General features: G+C 39.4%; 2 protein-coding genes across 2 annotated transcripts in view; one reads left to right on the top strand and one right to left on the bottom strand.

Annotated features, from left to right (window-relative positions):
• Positions 1 to 820: 820 nt before the first annotated feature.
• Positions 821 to 3,515, top strand: dnajc15 (DnaJ (Hsp40) homolog, subfamily C, member 15). The gene is made up of 6 exons (XM_024286559.2): positions 821 to 976; positions 1,756 to 1,807; positions 1,978 to 2,051; positions 2,216 to 2,292; positions 2,398 to 2,468; positions 2,967 to 3,515. Exons 1-6 carry the CDS (start codon positions 875 to 877, stop codon positions 3,035 to 3,037), a joined length of 447 nt encoding a protein of 148 aa, XP_024142327.1. The 5' UTR covers positions 821 to 874; the 3' UTR covers positions 3,038 to 3,515.
• Positions 3,516 to 4,014: 499 nt separating this feature from the next.
• Positions 4,015 to 19,406, bottom strand: part of sestd1 (SEC14 and spectrin domains 1) — an 18,127-nt gene continuing 2,735 nt past the window's right edge. Inside the window, exons 3-19 of the mRNA XM_024286560.2 lie at positions 19,272 to 19,380; positions 18,032 to 18,122; positions 17,838 to 17,951; positions 15,084 to 15,197; positions 14,416 to 14,510; positions 14,275 to 14,330; positions 13,958 to 14,035; positions 12,255 to 12,412; positions 10,224 to 10,346; positions 8,811 to 9,005; positions 8,623 to 8,737; positions 8,381 to 8,546; positions 6,874 to 6,955; positions 6,680 to 6,802; positions 6,399 to 6,590; positions 6,038 to 6,141; positions 4,015 to 5,713 (exon numbers count right to left, since the gene is read on the bottom strand). Coding sequence (XP_024142328.1) covers positions 5,449 to 5,713; positions 6,038 to 6,141; positions 6,399 to 6,590; positions 6,680 to 6,802; positions 6,874 to 6,955; positions 8,381 to 8,546; positions 8,623 to 8,737; positions 8,811 to 9,005; positions 10,224 to 10,346; positions 12,255 to 12,412; positions 13,958 to 14,035; positions 14,275 to 14,330; positions 14,416 to 14,510; positions 15,084 to 15,197; positions 17,838 to 17,951; positions 18,032 to 18,122; positions 19,272 to 19,380 — 2,180 coding nt within the window. The 3' untranslated portion in view covers positions 4,015 to 5,448. The remainder of the gene's footprint in view (positions 5,714 to 6,037; positions 6,142 to 6,398; positions 6,591 to 6,679; positions 6,803 to 6,873; positions 6,956 to 8,380; positions 8,547 to 8,622; positions 8,738 to 8,810; positions 9,006 to 10,223; positions 10,347 to 12,254; positions 12,413 to 13,957; positions 14,036 to 14,274; positions 14,331 to 14,415; positions 14,511 to 15,083; positions 15,198 to 17,837; positions 17,952 to 18,031; positions 18,123 to 19,271; positions 19,381 to 19,406) is intronic.

Here is a 19,406-nt window from a genome sequence, read left to right as displayed (position 1 = left end):
AAAGGACCCAGCTGCAATTTACCATTTGAAACAAAGTGCAAACCACCAGCTTCCCGGTCCACAACTTAAAATGTAACTTTTTGTCACATTTGGTCTGTTGTGAATTAAATATTCACAGTGGAGGCCAAGAATGACGAGTCCAGCAAGAAGTAGAACACTCAGCATAAACTATGAAAGTGATAACACTGAGACAGCATCTCCTGCAATCACACAAACTGAAAACTTTTAAAGTGAATACATGTTTTTTTCACTCTTACTTGGTGGATTTGATACAGGAAGTTGGCAAACAGGATTTTTCGGATCGTTATTTTCACAAATGGGTTCCACCATACGGATTTAAATTCTAAAAACATGTGAAGCGTGTAACAGACTGATTTATTCACTGAATAAGTTAAGTTAATGTCATGAGACTGTAATGGCATTGTGACAGAAAGAAGGAATGTGGTGAATCTGAGTGTGATGACTAAAAGAGCATTTCTATTTAATTCAACTGAGAAAGTCCTGTTAAAAATGTCTTCCATCATTAGAAAAACGCTACAAGAGCATGTTAAAAACATAGAAGACACAATTTTCATCTGAGTGAAGGTTTAACAGGTTTGACAGGTTCATTTCTAAAATTAAATTTTAATCAAGGATTCCTCTTTGTTGGTTTAATTAAACGTTTTTTATTATTATTATTATGATGATTATTATTATTATTAGTAGTAGTAGTAGTAGTTTTAAGACATTTTAATGACAATTCAAGGATTTTCTGTATGGATCTAAGAAGAGAAACAGCTCCAGCCCAGTAGGTGGCGGTGGAGCGCGTGAATTTAGTTTGCAACTGCATTAAAGAAACACGAAGAAGACTGACCGGCAAATCTCATAGAAAAACATGGCGAACACAGCAGGACCCAGCATGGATGATATGATGAGATACGCCGAATATTCCCCTAAAACGGCCATAAGGAGCGACGCAGAAATAGACAGGAAGCTGGTAGGATGTTTGTGAAACCTGTCAAACTTGATTAAACTGTGCCTGTCGTTTATTACTGCAGTAACCTTGATGACATCGGCGAAATAAACCGATACGACACGATTCAGTCAATTATTTCGACCTGTCATAAACCACAGAGGGCTGTTTGGATGCAATGCGTTTATCTTTCATACAAAACCGCTGAATAGAAACCCCAAACCTTTATTTTTTCATCTTCTATTACTGTTTCTTTCAAATTGCGAGGATGACGTAAGAGTCCTAGTCTCCAAGGGCACGCGCTCGTGTGCCTCATCCTCTTCCTGAGAAAGCTAACTTTTTGTTATAAATATGTTAAGAGACTAAATAATGTGTAGTATTTTTTCTTTTTTATTCTTTAATTCCTTCCTGGTGATTTTATGTGTTATATTTAACTTCTATATTTATATCTATCTCTATTTATCCCATTAAAATTACTTTAAACAGCATGTGAGTTTTGTTATTACACAACAATAAGCGCAACAGTTGCTAAAAGTTGTTTTTAAATACTATTTCATTGTTTTAAAGAGCAAAAGTACCCTAATAGCACTTGACTGTCAAATATTTAATTGTATAATCTTTTACAAGCATAATTTTCTTTCGTCTTTTGCAGGTTTATGTTAAATAAATGACTTCTCAACAAACCTAATTTCAATTTTTTATGAAATATAAGCACCAAAATACTGACACATCTTTTGTATTTTTCTTTTGCTGTCCAAAGAAAGCTTTCTAGTGTTTTCTGAGTTGTGTTGTTTTTCCGTCAGGGAGGGACTCTGATTGCAGTTGGACTCTGTGCTGCTGCTGCAGGTTTTGCAGGTAAAAATGCTTTGATTTATGAGATTGTGACCTTTTTCTTAATCTTGCCTCTCATGTTGCTGAAACCGGACTATTTCCTGTTTTGTTCTCAGTTAGTTACAGTTCTACATCATGTGAATGCTTTGTTTGATGGAGTTTGTCCTTACCTTTTTGTGTGTTTTGATCCACAGGCCGTTACGCCTTCCAGCTGTGGAAGCCTCTGGGACAGGTTTTCTCTGAAACTGTAAAGAAGATGCCTTCATCGGTTGGTGCTCGGTTTTACTTCATTCAGGCATCATTAGATTGATTACAGACACTTGGATTTATAAATACTCTGACCTATTTGAAGTTATCTAGAGACAGATTTTTACCTGACCTTGTTGTGAGTTCTTGGATAATCTCAGCTCCATCCTCCTTCTGTCACATCAGGCTTTCTCCTCATATTACAAAGGAGGTTTCGAGCAGAAAATGTCCCGACGAGAAGCCAGCCTCATCCTCGGAATCAGGTTGGAGATTACGTAACAGAAGCACAGCTTTATTTGTGGATCCTTAAAAGAAAAAATAAATCAAATTTCTGATTAAACTTTTCTTTAAATGTATGTTTTCTTTAGCCCGACCAGCACAAAGACTAAAGTCCGGGAGGCACATCGGAGGATCATGGTCCTGAACCATCCTGATAAAGGTACACCAACAATCCTGTTCTGGTGTCGTCCCTCATTTTCCAGCTTCCTATGTATGTAAATATCAGCTTGCTTTTTACTATTTTTGCGCAAGAACAAAAAAAATTAGAGTTTATTTTTAGCAAATAGCTTAAGTTCTATATTTTGTTTCAGATTCGTACATTTAGAAAGTCCATAATGTGGACTATCATTTTTTTTAAACTAATCTAAAACTCACCTGTTTAAATCATCTTATTCTGTTTAATTTTAATTAATGTTTCTTCTTGTATTATTTTGTTCTGTTCACTGTTGTTTTTTTTTTTGACAGGCAAAAGAAATACCTTAAATCATTTTGCACAATCAGATATTTTACTATTCAAAATTTTGGTATATCTTCAGAAATTCAACCTCCAGCTGTAAAGTCACATGACCTTCACTAATTTTGATTAACTGTGTTGAAAAAGAAAATTGAAAGAGAACTGCAGTGGAATTCTCCTAAAACGTCTTTCATTTGTGTGCAGGTGGTTCACCGTATCTCGCTGCCAAGATCAACGAAGCCAAAGACCTTTTAGACAAGGAGACCCGCCGATGACCCGCACCGTGAGGTCATCGACCTCGCAGCCACACCTCCGCTGCAATGCCCCCATCAGCACCCGTGTTATCTCATATGCAGGTTTCATCTGAGATGCTCATAAGTCATTCAGCTCATGTTGTGCAAAACCTCCAAACATGTGTGTAAACAGAGACACTGATCTCTCTTTCTTTAGTACTAAAAAACAGAAAGCAGTGCTCTTAAATGCACAACATCAATGGAAAGATTGAAGATTTAACAGTAACTGCCCCCTGCTGGAGGAGTTCTGTAATTACAGCTCTGATCCAGCAATAACTACACTCGAAATTAGGCACAACAGTTACATTTCTGAGAGAAAACAAAGCTACAGCTGCATCAACACATGACTGGATTCATAGATTTTGGTGGTGCAGTGTGTATACAATATTTCATAAACCTGTTTGCGTAGTTTAAATGTAAAATATGTAAATAAACTGTCAGAAATGCGACATAAACCCTATACTGTAATGAGTGATCATTTGTTCTTTGTGATTCAGGTTTTGTAACTTACTTCATAGTTGTTAATTTTAAAACTCATCACTCGGTTTTATAGAATTCTATAAAATATTACATTCTGCTATTTTTTTTTTCATTTAAAAATAGATAAAAATGTAACATGTATTATTTAAAAAGATGAAGTTAAAAACTTAAATGAAATGTTTTTTTTGTTTTTGTTTTAATAAGTTGTCAAATGTGTGTTACAGTTGGCGTTTTTCTTAATAAATTGTAAAATCTTTTACAATTTTTTTTTGTTTAAAATAACCACTAAAACATTTTGGTTTACTATAAAGATATATATAATGTCGTAAAATCTCTGGAAACTCAGTTGGTTTCTTTAAAAAATGCCCTATAATTTTGTATTATTTTATATATTCTAGTTGTTATAAAAGGATCAGTATTTTTCAGACTTTTCTGACCTAAGGGCAGTTTCCTCCCTATGAATCAACACACTGCAGACAGACAGGTAAATACTCTTTATTTTCAGCCGTTGTGTTGATTCCTGGCCTCATGAAGACAGAAGGCGAGCTCAGCGACTAGCAGTTACATTTACAGCAGCAGTTGTTGGCTCAAAACACCAATTTTAGTTAAAGAAATGCTTAAAAAATGATCAATAAAAAGAGGCATCTGTCCTTTGCTGAGGCCGACTTGTCTGCATATGAACCTCTGTACCAAACCTGAATAAGCTGGAGGATGGTGGTTTATTAATTTTTTACAACTGCAAAGTAAGGAAAACCTCTCAGCCCTTCAAAAATCCTGTCAGAATATTTCTAAAAAGTCCCAGTTCCTCAGGAAACACTGTCGGCATGCTTTTAGACAAAGTGGATGTTGATTTTATTCCAGTTTATCACAGATGTGTTAGCTTGTACATGTTGATCACACGTATAGATCTCCAGTGAAATCCAGATCATTGTGAGAAATTATAGTAAACCGTATCACTCACTCCATAAATATACTTATATTTTTTTTTTTTACCAGCTTTGGTTCAACAGGTTAACTCATAGGAAAACTCCCATCTGCACTAAGCTAACAGGCATTAACACCTTCTGCTTCAGAATGAATCTCAAAGTCTATTCGTATTTTAATGCTAGTTTTAAAAAAAACGTAAATTTTTGCATTTTGTACTGCAGTTCTGTTTTTATACTTTGAAATTTTTTTTTTGTCACGTTGTAGTGATTTTTCCAGGGTAATTCTCAAGTTTTTGGCACGTTTGTTTTAGTTGCATATTTCTTTTCTTTAAAACATTTTAGGTTAAAGCACTGGATGTGTGATCTGGATGTTGGTTTAAAAAAAAAAAAAAAAAAACGGATTTCTTACATAGAAAAAAGTTGACCTCAAAACCTCATGATCCTCAGAGGTCTGAGCGTTGTTTAGTCTGTGGGACTCGCCGGCGCTGCATCTCCTCAGTAACAGTCAATAACGGTTTTCCACTTTGTAAATCTGATAAAAGATAAGAGCTCTGTCTCACAGATGGACGGTCTGCAGGATTAAATGTAACAACCATAGATGATGGATCGATACCATCAGGGAGATGGAAAAAGCTCCGTCCACGTCAGTGGATAAAAGGATGCAGTTTCACCAGAACATCAGGAGCATCCATGAGGAAACGTCTCAGATGAAGAGATCAGTTTTTCAGTTCATATCTTGGACATTTGTGATATTTTGGACTATAGATGGCAAAAGCAGAGATTTGAATCTTGATGAGACACTTTCATCCTTTTTTTTAGAAGACAAAGCATTAAGGCTGAGGAGTGATGTGATGGAAAGAATTCCAACAGTCAGCAAAAGTAAGCTGCAACAACCTGCAGAGGGCGCTCCTCTCCCAGAGGTGTTGAGATTGATTGGCAGCCCTTCATTTTCTCTCCTTAAGGCTGCTGCTCGTCATCACAGATCCATTAGCAATCCGGGATCTCTGTCACAGAGTCGTCGATCCTTCGTTCCGTCTCCTCCTCTCCTTCCTCTTTCTCACTCAGTTCTTCTCCGATGACATCCAGTCGCCCCTCCTGGCCATTAGGCATGTCTTTTTCCTCCCCGCCGTCCTCTGTGTGAAGCCGGGCCTCCTGCAGCTGGAGGCGCCGCTCCTCCACCAGCAGGAGGCGCTCTCTGACCCCCTCTGCTGCTGTGGCAGTGTCGCTGGGAGTCCCAAAGAACTGTTCACTCCTGAAACCAGAAAAGGTTTCTCCATCAAGACACCTTACATGGAAACATACTTTATATGGAAAAAAACGTATTAATTCAAGAGAAAAAAAGCTAATTTGAACATATTAATATTTAATTTAGAGTGAATTTAAATTAGGTTCTTATCTTTATTTAGACTTTCCAACATTTGACAATACTTTCATGTACTTTCATAGACCAAGGATTCTTTCCTACCATGGTAGTTATTTTTTAGGGGAATAACAATCATTAGAGTTTTAAATAAATGGATAAAAGTAAAGTTTTGACCAAAAACTAATTTTTCTAATTCAACATGAATGTTTGTACCCATCAGGGAAGATGACAGGCAAGGTGAGTCGGTCCAGCAACGTTTTCCCTGAAGAGTCGACTTCATCCAGAGAGTCCAGCTCCACACTCTCCTGCTGCAGAACCTGAAACACACCAGAAATGCAGCTTTCAAAAACACACAGATGGTTGTTAAAAAACAAACAAACATTTGTTTGATTTTGCATCACTACAGCAAAACTTTTTGGTCTTTGAATGATTAAAAGAGTTTTATTTTAGTTTTTGGTTCATTTTCTTGTGCATCTCTGCCAAATTTGGACATAAACTTGTAAATAAAAATGCAGATCAGTAGCTGATGAGACACTGGCAGCGTCACGCTCCAGCGTCTGTCCTGCACTCTCACCCTCTCAGTGGCCGTATGAAAGTTCAGAGCCAGCTCCAGTCTTTGCTGCCGCTCGTCGGCGCTGACGGTGAACTGCTTCCAGACCCGGTTGAGTCGGGGCAGGGTGTCTCCAGATGAGCGGGTGGTGCAGCGCAGCGACTGGCAGAGGACCACGGTGGCCTGCAGCAGCTGCCGGCCATAATCATAGGTGCTCTGCAGGAAATCAAAGAGAAAAGTTTCTTTTACCGTGTCCTCAAGAAGCTGATGGTTTCCTTGCAGAACTCAGATGATTACTGCCTCACCTGAGCGACGTCCACAAACTTCTTGTGTTTGTCCAACATGGTCCTGGTCTCCTGAGAGTCATCGCCCAGCCGGACGTGGGTCTTCAGCAGAGCGTCCAGCAGCTCGCTGAGCCAATCAACAGCCTGAACACAGTCATGCATTCAGACAGGGAACAAATGCTCCAGAGGGAACTTTGATCTGGTTTGTGTTTAACCTGTAAAGCATCCTCTTCACATTTAAACAGCTGGACCATCTGAAGCATCTTCAGCCTCCTGACATCCACCATGTCCTCACACCTGCAAAAACATCAACACAGGTGATTAAATGAGAGCTAATCGATTTACCCAGATTATTACTGTAAATGAATAAAAACATCCAAGCCAGCCCGTCAGATATTCTGACCCAAACTTTTGATAGAACAGATCATTTTAATCTACAGAAGTTGCTAGAAATAAATAAATGATTCTGTTTGGATTTAATATCAGCTGCAAACAGAGAATTTTCTACTTTGAATTAAGGGACCACTTCAATTACCACGATAATCCTAAACTGATTAAAAGTCCACCAGAAGATAATCTGAATGTCTAAAGAATGAAGGAGTTAAGTTGCTCTAAAATCCTGAATGACGGCAAACAGAAACACAAAAAATGTTCTAAAATAAGCTCATTTTAAACAATAAAAGTCCTATTATTAAAAGGGTCCAGGAAATATCTGATGGTAAACCTGGTTGTTTGGAGTCCTAACATTTGTAGTCTACAGATGACTTTGTCCAGTTTTGGGACAGATGTCATAATGAGTCGTGGTGATCCTCAGGGTTTGTTTCTTGGACTTCTGCTGTTTAACCAGGAGATGCTTCACTAGATCAGATCAGGAACATCAATCATCTGTAGGACTGATTTATACAATTTATTCGATACTGGTTCTTCAAAACAAAATGTGTTCATGGATTTGAAGCGTTTTTCTTTTGGCAAAAATCAGCTTTGTGTTTGCTTTTAATACAAAATTTAGTAATTTGGTTGATCAAAGTTCTTTGTATAAGTTTGAATTCATAATCTGTAAAAACTGCTTTTAAAACAAAAGAAATTTGGTTTTAGAATAAAAAAATATAAATAAAATCATATTTAGCTGAAGTGTTAAACCAGAAATTGAATCAAATAATGAACTGGTGAGATTACATTTTTAAAAATTCATCAGTTTAGTGATTTATATCAGCTATGCAGACGACACTGAACTTTACACAACTTTATCACCAAACCATAAGACTCTCTGCTGCTTATTGCAGCTAAACTGCTGGATGGAGTCAGTTTAGCAATAAAGACAGAAGTCTAGGTCTTAAATATAAATTAAAAATAATAAACACTCAAGTTAAAAAATTCTAACTTTAGTTCAACAGAACCACAAAATTAGATTTTTTCATCTTTTTTTAAAATAGCAAGACTAAATTAGATCTCATATCCTGACAGGATTTAGAGAAATAATGACATTATCTCCTCCAGGCTTCATTACTGGAACGTTCTTCAGTATAAAAAGACCAACAGAAAGCTGTAGTTCATTCAAACACTGAAGTCTAAACCAGGAGAACCCCCACATAACTGCTTCTTCCAGCAAAATTTCTCATCAAAACCAAACAACTGCTTTTGGCTGTTACCCGTCAAATGCAACCAGCTTTCCAGTGACCCGTTAGTTAGTTTAGTTCAATATGAACTAAAGTACAAAGTGACCTCTGTTTGCGGAGCTGCATTTCCTCCATGACGGACTGAATTTGCTGAACATTGTCCTGCTGCTCTCCAGCCGGGCTCTCCGTTTCCTCCAGAGACCACGTCGACTGGCTGCACATCTGCTCCAGCAGCATCCCCCCCTTCTGCCGCAGACAGGTCAGACCTGCCTCTGGATTTAAATGCGACGGAGACAGTTAACACGACAAAGAAACGTCAGCAGGAAAAGAAAAGCGAACATCACGAACCGACAGCCTGAAGTTTCTCCTCCAGCAGCTTGAGGTTCTGCTGAATCGATGCTCCGTCAGCTGGAGCCACGTCAGCACAGAGCATGCTCAGAAGGCCGTCCAGCTGCTGCGATAACTGCAAAAGGAGACGCAGACTGTTTCACTGACAGGTGCGGTGAGGCTTCCTGCTGCTGCTCATCCTGCAGTACCTCCTGCGTGGTGCTGTGGAAGGTCTGAGCCGCCTGCAGGACGTTCTGTCGGTTCTCCAGCTGAGCTGCCTGTCGGTAGCAGACGTCACTGAGCTGCTGCTGCAGCGCCTTCAGCTCCACCACCTCTTCTTCCTCCCCGGCATTGAGCAAGGCAGCAATCTGCTGGTTCAACTCCACATAGACGGCAAACCACTCCTGTAAATGCACACAACAACACAAAACAGTCTAAAATAACCACACAGAAAACTTCACATCCATCAGGATAAAATGGAGAGTATCCCAAGAGAGCTGCTGTCTGACCAGAAGAGGATCAACATTCTTCTCAATAAAGAGGAAACTGGAGAAAAGTCTAGAAGTCATTTCAGGAACCAAGAACAAAACATCCGTTTGCGACTGAAGCAACAAGAATGTAAATTCATAATTTTTTAAGCCTATTGCTAAATTAATTTTTTTTCAGTTTTGGTTCAAAGTTGTTTGTTAATAAACTTCAAACAAGTTTTTCTGCTTTGGTGTAACACTTGAATATTTGTCTCTCACTAAACATCCTGATTCTAGATTTTAGAATAACTTTGGATCAGGAAGAAACTACAACAGATGAAGGTCTGAATACTTTTTATCTTGACTAAAATAAACCCACACATCAAAAGTTTAAAAAAAGTGTTTTCTTACACTAAAAGACACTAAATAGCAGCTGAAACGCTTGATTTTTTTTCATTAAGAAGCAGTGATGATCTTAGATTCATCAGGTGCTCAGTCATCTAAAACCCATATTAGGTCTTTCATTCAAGAAAAACAAAATGTCAATTATAGATTTCTGTACATTTTAATTCACTTTAATCACATTTATTTATGAAGTACTAGTTTTAAGGTTTATAAGGCCCTTTTGGAAAAAATCCAGAACTGGAAAACTTGCATATTGTAAACAGAGCTATGAATTTTGCTGCCAATCAAAAAAATTAAAATAAAAAAACAGAAATAACTTAAAGGGGAAAAATACATTTTTGTTCTGGACCACAGTTTAAAACATCCTAGTCAATAATCTGAAACACTCCAAGTCCATCACTGGATGTCTTAAAAGAACTAAGGAAAGACTCCGGAGTGGTCAAATTACAAACGTTTGCAGAGGAGTGGACCTAAACGCCTCTCTCAGCCACCACAAAACTTCATTAGACTTTAATCAATTAGTGCAAACACTGCACTGATTAGCACTAAAAATGTGCAAGCGCTGGGTTGCCGTATTTGCTGCAAAGGAGGACCCACTAGTTATTTGCTTTGGATTTCATTGATTTAATAAAAATCACTTTAGACTGTATTTAATGCTTACTTGTGTTATTTTTGTCTCGTCACCTTAGAGTGCCGTTTTTCACACTGCTGTAGTCGTTACATGACTTGTGTGTTTGTGATGATCCTTACACTGTGCTGACTTTCGATTTCCTCGTGTTTTTGCTGCAGCGCCTGAGCTGCTCGGATGGAGTCTCCAATGGCTTGGTGGTTCTTCAGCAGCTCAGAACCCGGACCCTGCAGCCAGTTAACCACCTGAACCAAAGGAGAAAAATGATAAATGAAAAAAATGATCTTCAAACTTTAACCAAGCTAAAACATGGTGGGTTATCCCCATAGACTGTATATAAGATGGTTATCCCTCTCTAGTTTAAAATTCTACTACTGGACGGCCCACATATGAGCCGTGCTATACTGAAAAACGTCCACCTGATTCTCTTTTAGAATCCATCTTGAAAATGGAACAATTGGAAAAATTGACTCTTTGCCTAACACACGATTTAGAACCCTCTGGAGACTTTTGGAGAGGATGGAATACATTCTTCCTCCATTTGTCTACGCCACACATGGTTATTCAGTTCAAAATTATACATCAACTCCACCAGTTTAAAGAGAATTTGAAAAGTTCGACCCACTCTTGTATGGTCTGGTCCTGTGTCAAAATGTAACACTTCTGGCAGTTATTATTTACTGATGTTCTATAACAACAGCTTGTAAAATCCTCAATAATCCCTGTGTGATTTAGTGTAGTAGCACATGATATTAACCTCACCACACAAACCATGATTATCTTTGGTACCTTGGTTGCCAGGAGACTTCTGAAATAGAAATAACACCCTCCAACTTTTAAGTTGTGGGTCAATGACTTCTAGACTTTGTGGTGTTAGAAGAAACTTGATTTTCTGCAAAAGGATCAGTTAAAGAATTTTCTTGACAATATGAAGAAGTTGGATGTCACAGCTGCTAAAGAAAATTTACAACTGACCTTCTGATGTGAATGCTTGTGGAAAATTCTCTGTAATTTGTCCATTTTCCCTTGTATGTATACATAACTTATGGTTTTGTGTACGACTTGAGACCGAGTTGTACAGTGAGGGGCGTGTACGGGAGGCTCTATGTTCTGTGCAGTTCAAGTTTGTACCTGTGTATCCCTTTTGAAAATGAAAAATACCAATAAAATGACTTAAAAAAAAACCTTAAGTTGACAGAAACCCATCTGTCTATTGTGAAGCAACATTAAGACATACACGATAACAGAAGATTTAACTCTGCTTGGTGGAAGAGGTTTGATGGCATGAAAATGATTTGCAGGATTTGGATCTTTTATTTGAAGAGATTTTGGAAAACACATTGCCTCTAATGTCTTCATGGAAAACTTCTTCAGCTCCAGCAGGAATGTGCTTCACTGCGCAGAGTAAGGAGCAAACTGACACAGCTGGGTGAGCTCGAGCAAAGCAACTACACAGAGCTCTGACCTCAATCCCACTGAACCCTCAGATGATCCCTATAGAAGGGCAGAAAGTGCCAGCCAGGTTTCCTCATCCAACACCAGCGTCTTCTGACCTACTGAACCCTCAGAAAGACGGAATATTTAAGGAAACTATCTGCTGGAAGATCTTTAAAAAGGTGTGGAAAGCCATCTAGAGGACAAACTCAACTTAAAAAGTCATTATGTTTGAGAGCAGAGGTCAGATTATAGCTAAACTGAGTAAGAAATAGAATAATTTAGCAGCTAATTGGGCTGATCACACCATTTCTCGACTCGTGATCATCTGAAACTCTGCATTACATTTATCAGGTCACTGACATCTGAAAAAACAGCACAGGCTGAACCAGAACTAGGCCAACCCCCCCATCTCAAATCTTTCAGGCTAGCATCCAAACTCTTGTGGTTACTATGGAAACCCAAGGTTCTTTTTCAAGACATTAAGTTTTATCAGACCCTAAGGCACCAGGCTGCCCCGCCACCAGAAGGTCTAACACTTGAAGTGATGGCTGAGACTGTGTGTCGACAACAACACTCACAGAAAACACGCCAACAACACCATGAATCATTGCACCTCTTTAAACTGTTGCAGAAAAAACTTTCAAAAATATAAATCATCATCCACGACAAGAATATTTCAGAAACGGTTTATTAAAAGTGAGATTGATTTAGTGTACCTGCATGACTTTGGTGTGGATCTCATCCAGCTGGGTGCGCTTGTTTCTCTGCCTGCAGACCTCTTGATATCTAGTGTACTGCTCCCTCAGGGAGTCCAGCAGCTTCATCACCTGAGGCTGAGCCAGAAGCTCCTCTTCCATGGGGCACCAAGCAGGAGCTGGACGACACGCAGACACACATCACACCAGGTATTTATCCACTGCAGCGTCTTCTGCAAACTTCTCATGGACTCAGAGGACTCCAGAGAAGTTAGCTTATGAAAAGACTCATTAGTCTTCCATTACCGGACACCTATAGTGGTGCTTTTAAACTATATTTCTTAAAATATTATGAATCCTGTCATTTTAGCTGACAAAAAATAGTGAGAAATGTTTCCATCTACTTTAAATGTTGAAAAATTCTTGACAAGTTTTAAATGCTGAGATGAGCGGCATTGGAAATGATCTCAAAAGCAAACATTCAACAAGAGCTTTCTCTACCTCCACACATTAACTCACACCTACAGGGATTCTTATTGTTCTCAACCTAAACACACATGTATGTTTTTGCTTTTTTCCCCTATTTTATGTACCTCAAAAGCCAAAGACAAACATGTTACAGAGACGGTGGTGGAATACTTGGATACATTTCCTCCTTTTTAAAAGATAAAAATCTGAATTCTTTGGATTTCAGGTTGATTTTTCATTTTTAATGGTACTAACTACAACATCTTAGCAGGAAAACTTGTTCTTTCCTAAAATATAAGTGACACAGGTCCTTCTGGGGTGTTTGACTTATGATAAATTGCATCAAAAACACAGAAAAAGTAAAAGTAGAACCCAAAATGAGCCCTGTGCAATGATTTAATATTTATAATTTAAGTAGTCTTTAATTTATTGAATATTACAAACATCTGAACAATACAAGTCCATAACTATCAAAAACTTCATGGATAATGGATAAAACCATATCTAAAGTTATTTATAAAATTTAGGAGCCACAAACCTTAAATTCTCTTTTGGACTTAAGAACTGAGATCAGATCATCTGGTCTGAACTTTTCTCACCATTACAATATGCTCAAGGTTCCACAGAATTATGGGATGCATCAGGGTAGCAGATGCCTGTTTTAATCATTAAAATCATTAAAACCATTAAAAACTGAATTCCAACTGATTGTATGAGTCATTGACTATATATGAGTACTGGATTGGCCTACGTCTGGCTCCAATGAAATTAAGTCAGTTCAGTCGTCATGTTGGAACCATACAACATCAATTTGGTCTAAATTGGTTTAAGTCATTATTTCTATGGCAATCACTTCAGCCAATCAGGGGCTAGCTTGTTGGAAGGCCAAAACCCTACAACTGAAAGCAGGCTCGAGCGTATCCGTCAATCAAATGTTTTGAATATTGGGGCCAGCGGGGATCACATACTTTTCTTGAGGCTTCTGATTGGCCAGTTTACAACTTGAATAATTGGAACTACTGAAAAAAAAAGGATTTGGCCCGTTTTAAAAAAGCTATCAAAGAAACGATAGTTATTCTGATAAACAGAGCAATTGATTTATAGCTGATTATTTCTCTATTGACGTTTATGGGATTTTGGCTTCTTGGAGCCAAGAGGGAGGGGCCACTCAGTCCACTTCTCATATACAGTCAATGTATATAAAGTGGTGTGTGATCTTTGGAGGAGAGTGTCATTAACCCCTGGCTCTTCCTCACCTGCCTGCCCTCCTCCTCCTCCTCCACTCTCAGAGCCGTTAAATCGACGCTGCTGCAGCTCCGACAGAAGCTCGTGTCCTGCAGACACACACACAGAAAAAGCTTTTGCAAGAGCATGTGGAACAACAATGCATCAGTGCCTGTTTACATGCAGCTACATAATGAAAGGAGGCGGGAGGAGGGTGGTACTGTAACAAAGACCCCTTTCATTCCAAGACAACAAACACACAGTGTAAGGCCTGTGCTCCAAACACATCCGTCCAGAACCAGGGTTCTATTTTTAGTGGTTTGTTATGAAAAGAAGAGAAAGCGCTCACCGGTCTGCAGAACAGTCTCGGGGTCGAAGGATGGCAGGAGCACCAAGTCTGCAGGTCTGCAGAGAACATTGACAGTTCACCTAAACTGTAGTGAAGGGTGTCAGCTGTTGTGGTTTTGTGTTTGTGTAGGTTTGTGCCTACTTGTCTTTGTCCACAGATCTGCTCTTGTCTCCTTCATTGATAACCGACAGCTCGCCCAGCAGCGACGTCGACTCTTTGGTGAACTTCTCAAAAACCTGTCAACAGTGACACGTGTTTGCCGATGCCGTCTGGTTCCAAAGGTTGGACTAAGTCGTTATTTAGTAGGCAAATAAGGCTCAAGTCCCGAGTCCAGACCGACAAGTCTCAAGTCTTATTATTTTTAATCTGCTTTTTGTCGACATCCTCATGATTTTTATACCCATAGATATTTTACGGCCAGAAACTTGTTTGACAGACCATCTTCATTGGATGTCCGGCAGTTTGATTGGTTGGATGGTGTCGGATCAAAACAACGTGAGCCTAATTTGATTGGATGTTGTGCCGACAGCACATAGAGACACAGAGGGAGAGCGGTCTATGTCAATGCACATTTTATTCTTTGGTTGTTGGGGACAGTAGAAAGTCTTTAGAGTCAAAAGGCTTAAATCCAAGTGAAGTCACAAGTTCCTGCTGTTAAAGTCTAAGTTAAGTTGCAAGTCATTTTACATTTTGTCAAATCGAGTCTAAAGTCACCAAATTTAGGACTTTAGTCCAAATCGTGTGACACAAGTCCACACCTCTGCTTGTTACTATACCAACACGTGCTAGGATGAAATAACGACAGGTACCAGTCTTTTGTTGAGCCAGTCGTTGTGGTCATAGTCCAGCGTTCCTCCAAAGTCATCCGTCAGCTGACAGGGTTCAATGTAACGAGTCAGCTTGTTGGCCGAGACCAGGATCACCTGAAAGAGAACGCAGACACAAACATGAAGAAAAGATTTCACATTTTCATTACAAAAACAGATAGCGGCCCCCAGGATCAACTTTAAATCTGTGTGTGGACTAAGATCGTTTAATTCTGCCTTCCAAAAGTAAATACCTGTCGACTTTTTTTCAGCTGTCTGTAAACCTGCAAACGGTTCTATCCTTTTACTCCTGACTTGTGTTTTTGCCTGTGGCATTCTTCTTTATGCTGAGTCAGGTCGTGTAACTGTCTCCCGATGACAGAGAATGGCGTTTTGGACAGATGGAGCAGCAGAAACCTCAGCGTTTTCTGTTCAAGGATAAGACTAAACTGTTTTTTGGAACAAGTGCTACATTTCAGGTCACAGAGTTAGACAGGCTGACTGACATTTCTGACTTTTTTTGTTCAGGGGGAAGGATCATTGATGACGATGGATTATTTCTACCGTTTTAGTTTTAGTTCAGCGATAATGTTTGCTTTAAGAACATTTTTCAGATTGTAGAAAAAAAAAAACCTAAATTATTTCCGAAGCAATAATTTGCCACATTTTTTTTGGAGCAAACAGTAATAGAAAACTTGTGGGGGCGAGATGGCTGATTCTGGAAACTTCTACAGAAATATCGAGAGTTTGAATCCAGATCATTCAACCTCTCACAGATCTGTGGTTTTGAACCAAAAACTCGAGTACAATTTTTAACCCATTTACTGTATATTAGAACTGGACTGAGTGATTGCTCCTCTCTCACATTCCAAACAGGAAGGACCTGCTGGCTCCAAGAAGCCAAAATCTTACAGACTTCTGTAGAGAAATAAACAGCTATTACTCAGTCATTCTATCTGTCAGAATATTTTGAGAAGCTCGATTTCAAGTGGTAGGGGTGTGACCTTCCAATAAGCTCACTCCTGATTGGCCAGAGTGGTTGCCACAGAAGTTATGTCTGACTTGGAACAATCACTGCTTATTCATGATTTCTGGTTCCAACATGGCAACGTCCACACCGTGAAAAAATGGTGACTGAATTGACTTATTTTGTTGGAACCAGAAATAAGCCATTTTCTATGGGTGATGTCCCCCTCACTCGACCCAGTTGTCATATACAGTCAATTATCACAAGGCAAGAGTCGACCTTCTTTCCAAGGTGATTTCTAAGTTTGGACATGGAGCTGTTAGTGTTTGTTAGCACCTTATGCTGGCGGCTCTTTAAAAGACTCAACAGGAGTCGCCCCAACTGCAGATTTAGGCGCTGGCTTTCATGTACAAAAAGGTATTTTATTGTTGACATGTCACTCAATCAGAAGACGCTAAAGGGCCATCGGTATGAGAGAAAAACACAGAAGACAGCTGGAATTATCTCTGCTTTCCATTTGCCAGTGCAGCAGTTGCCAAGAGTAAACCTGGACTCCACTACAGTAGTGTGTGTGTCTGCTTGCTATGCCAGACGTTAGGAGCAGCTGAACACATCTCACAGTCCTGCATAGACACACTCCATCGCTGAGATGAGTCACATTTCCACACCATAGCTGGAATCCCACAGCGGCGTGCATTTACGTCTGTGGTTAAGCATCCAGGCAGATGTAATTCCTCAGAGGATCTTTGATTTATCATTCCTAAACACTTTCTTCCAAACGAAAGAGTCAGGAATTTTCTCCTCGTATAGTGGCAGCAAAACGTTTTGATGTCAGTGCCTCACGACTGATTCGGAGTCATGAAGTCTCCATGAGAAAACAGCAATAACGGAGCTCTTGCAGAAAACTTCACATCAATAAACCATTCCAGCATCAAATGTGATGCGTTTTCATTTCTGAAATAACGTTCGAGTCACTATGGATTCCAGTTACCGTAGCAACGATCGTGCAGCTAATGTGGCTGTAAAATCTGGGTCAAAGAGTCTGCATATCTATGTCAGGAAACCATCTGTTGTAAATGAAGAAGATGAACACACACACACACGTGTGCACACACATGCACACACAGTACTGACCCAACACCCAGTTTAAGGTGGAACTCACTTAATACCACTTAATTTTAAAGCCATGTGAGAATTGGATCGAGAAAGTGTGATGCAACCCTTAGAAAATGGCTTACTTCTGGCTCCAACAAAACAACTCATTTGGCTTTTTTTGTGATATGATTGCTACATGTATGTTGGAACCAGAAACTGTCAGCAAGCCAAATTGTCCCAAGTCAGACTGAGGCAATGTTTCTATGGCAACCACGCTCACCAATCAGGAGTGAGTTTGTTGGAGGACCACACCCCCTTCCACTTGAAAGTGAGCTCAGGAGAATCTGCCAATCAAAAGCTTCAAATGTTCAATGTGAGACCACATACTTTTATTGAGCCTTCTGATTGGTCAGTTTAAAATTAGAAAAACTAGCAATAAAGAGAAGAAAAAAATCACAACATTAAATTAAGAAAAAATATATAATTATTAGAACAAGAATGGATACTATTAATGTCTTAATAGAGGTCTACAGGATTTTGGCTTTCTGGAGCCAGAGGGTACTTCCTGTTTGGAACGTGAGGTGAAAAGGGTCACTGGGTCCGATTCTCACATACAGTCGATGGTAAAAATAAGCAAACCTTCTCTGTGCTGTGACAGCTTTTGAGCCAACCTGGACGTCAGGCGAGACGCTCACCTCAAAACCTAAGCGGTCCTTCTCCTTCCAGAAGCAGAAGTGCGTGACCTTCTTATCCCAGAATTCATCGGGTTTCACCACGCAGACAAGCGACACCTCTGCCGGAATCACGTTCTTTAACAAAAGGCGATGACGTCAGCATTGAAAACGGAGACGACACCACACACTCTCAGATGGAAAGGAGGCAGCTGTACCTGCAGCATGAGAACCACGGTCTTCACAATGTTCCACTGGGATTTCCGTCCGTCTACGATGACGGTGAAACCCCGAGCCTTGCATTTCTCACTGGAAAAAAAGGAACTTGCATTAGTAATGACATCAAAATTGAATCTAAACATTTTTATTTAACCGTTTGTCCTTCAAACTCCAAAATATGAAAATCAAAAACTGAAAATACTGCTAAATCGTTGTGAAAATGGACAGAGATGTGGGTTGTTCCTCTGCAGTTTCTGCAGCGGTTCGTGCTGGTTCCAGCAGGACAGGCTTTCATTTAGTAATCACTACTATTCTACAGGCGATGCTGTTTTGAAGCCAGCTGAGCTGCTAAATGCTGGCTCCTAAAACCCTAATAACACTGGATGACAAGTTCAGTTAAGAACATGGTTCCAACAAACCTCCAGAAGGGAATCTATCCTTCAGAGTACTCCTACTAGGACGATTATATTTTGTTGCTCCTTTATTTTCTTCTGTGTCCAATGATTTTTTTGCAGTTGTTACTGGAGATTTAATTATATTAAAAAAATTAAAAACCTTTTAACAATTTCCACTTTTGGAAGAATTTCATCCATAAGAACACAAGTGTGTTTTTCGAGTGACACCGTAAGTTTGTTGATCATTCCAGCATAACAAACACAGCGTTTTTTCTCCGAAAGACACCAACCAATTGGTGCAATTGGCACTAAAATAGGAACAAATACCCCAGTTTTTTTAATATAAAAAAGCATGTTTTTGTCTAGATGCCATGTTGCTTCTTTCTCATGAGGTTGTTTACCAAAACACTTCAAGCATTGGATCCGTTCCATTTTTTATAATAATTTTAGAACCCTTTGTGGCCCACGAGTCAAAAATGTTTGTCCACCCCTAGATTTACACTTATGAAACCAGTCAAAAGTTTAGTAAAAATGATCAACATCACTGATGACAAACTACCAGGAGAAAAGACAAACAGAAAAAATTAAAACCTGATAGGAGGAAACTTCAAGAAGACTGAATATCATACAAGTTTTAGAGGAAAATTTGTTTTGAATAAATGTTTGATTCTTAAAAGACAGAAAAAAAATTGTAAGAACCCTTTGAAAGCTCAGCATCCAGTGTTGACATGTCCGACTCTGAGGCAATGTTTACACCAAACAGCTTCTTTAAGCCTAAACTTTTCCAGACGTAACGTGATTGGAATGGCTCCATGGAGCAGGAGTGCTCTCAGACCAGACACACCTTGGGATGCTGAGCAGGTAGTCCAGCGTGGCGCTGAGCTCCTCCATGCTGGTCTGATCTGAATTGAGGGGAATGGTCAGGATCAAACCGCTGCGCCGGTCTTTGCCTCCTTTAAAAGACAAGATGCTGTCAGGT

Source organism: Oryzias melastigma, linkage group LG21 (genome assembly GCF_002922805.2).
Source record: "Oryzias melastigma strain HK-1 linkage group LG21, ASM292280v2, whole genome shotgun sequence".
NCBI classification, from domain to species: Eukaryota; Metazoa; Chordata; class Actinopteri; order Beloniformes; family Adrianichthyidae; genus Oryzias; species Oryzias melastigma.
Note: the sequence above shows the minus strand (reverse complement) of the source record. Positions and strands in the feature narration are given on the sequence as shown.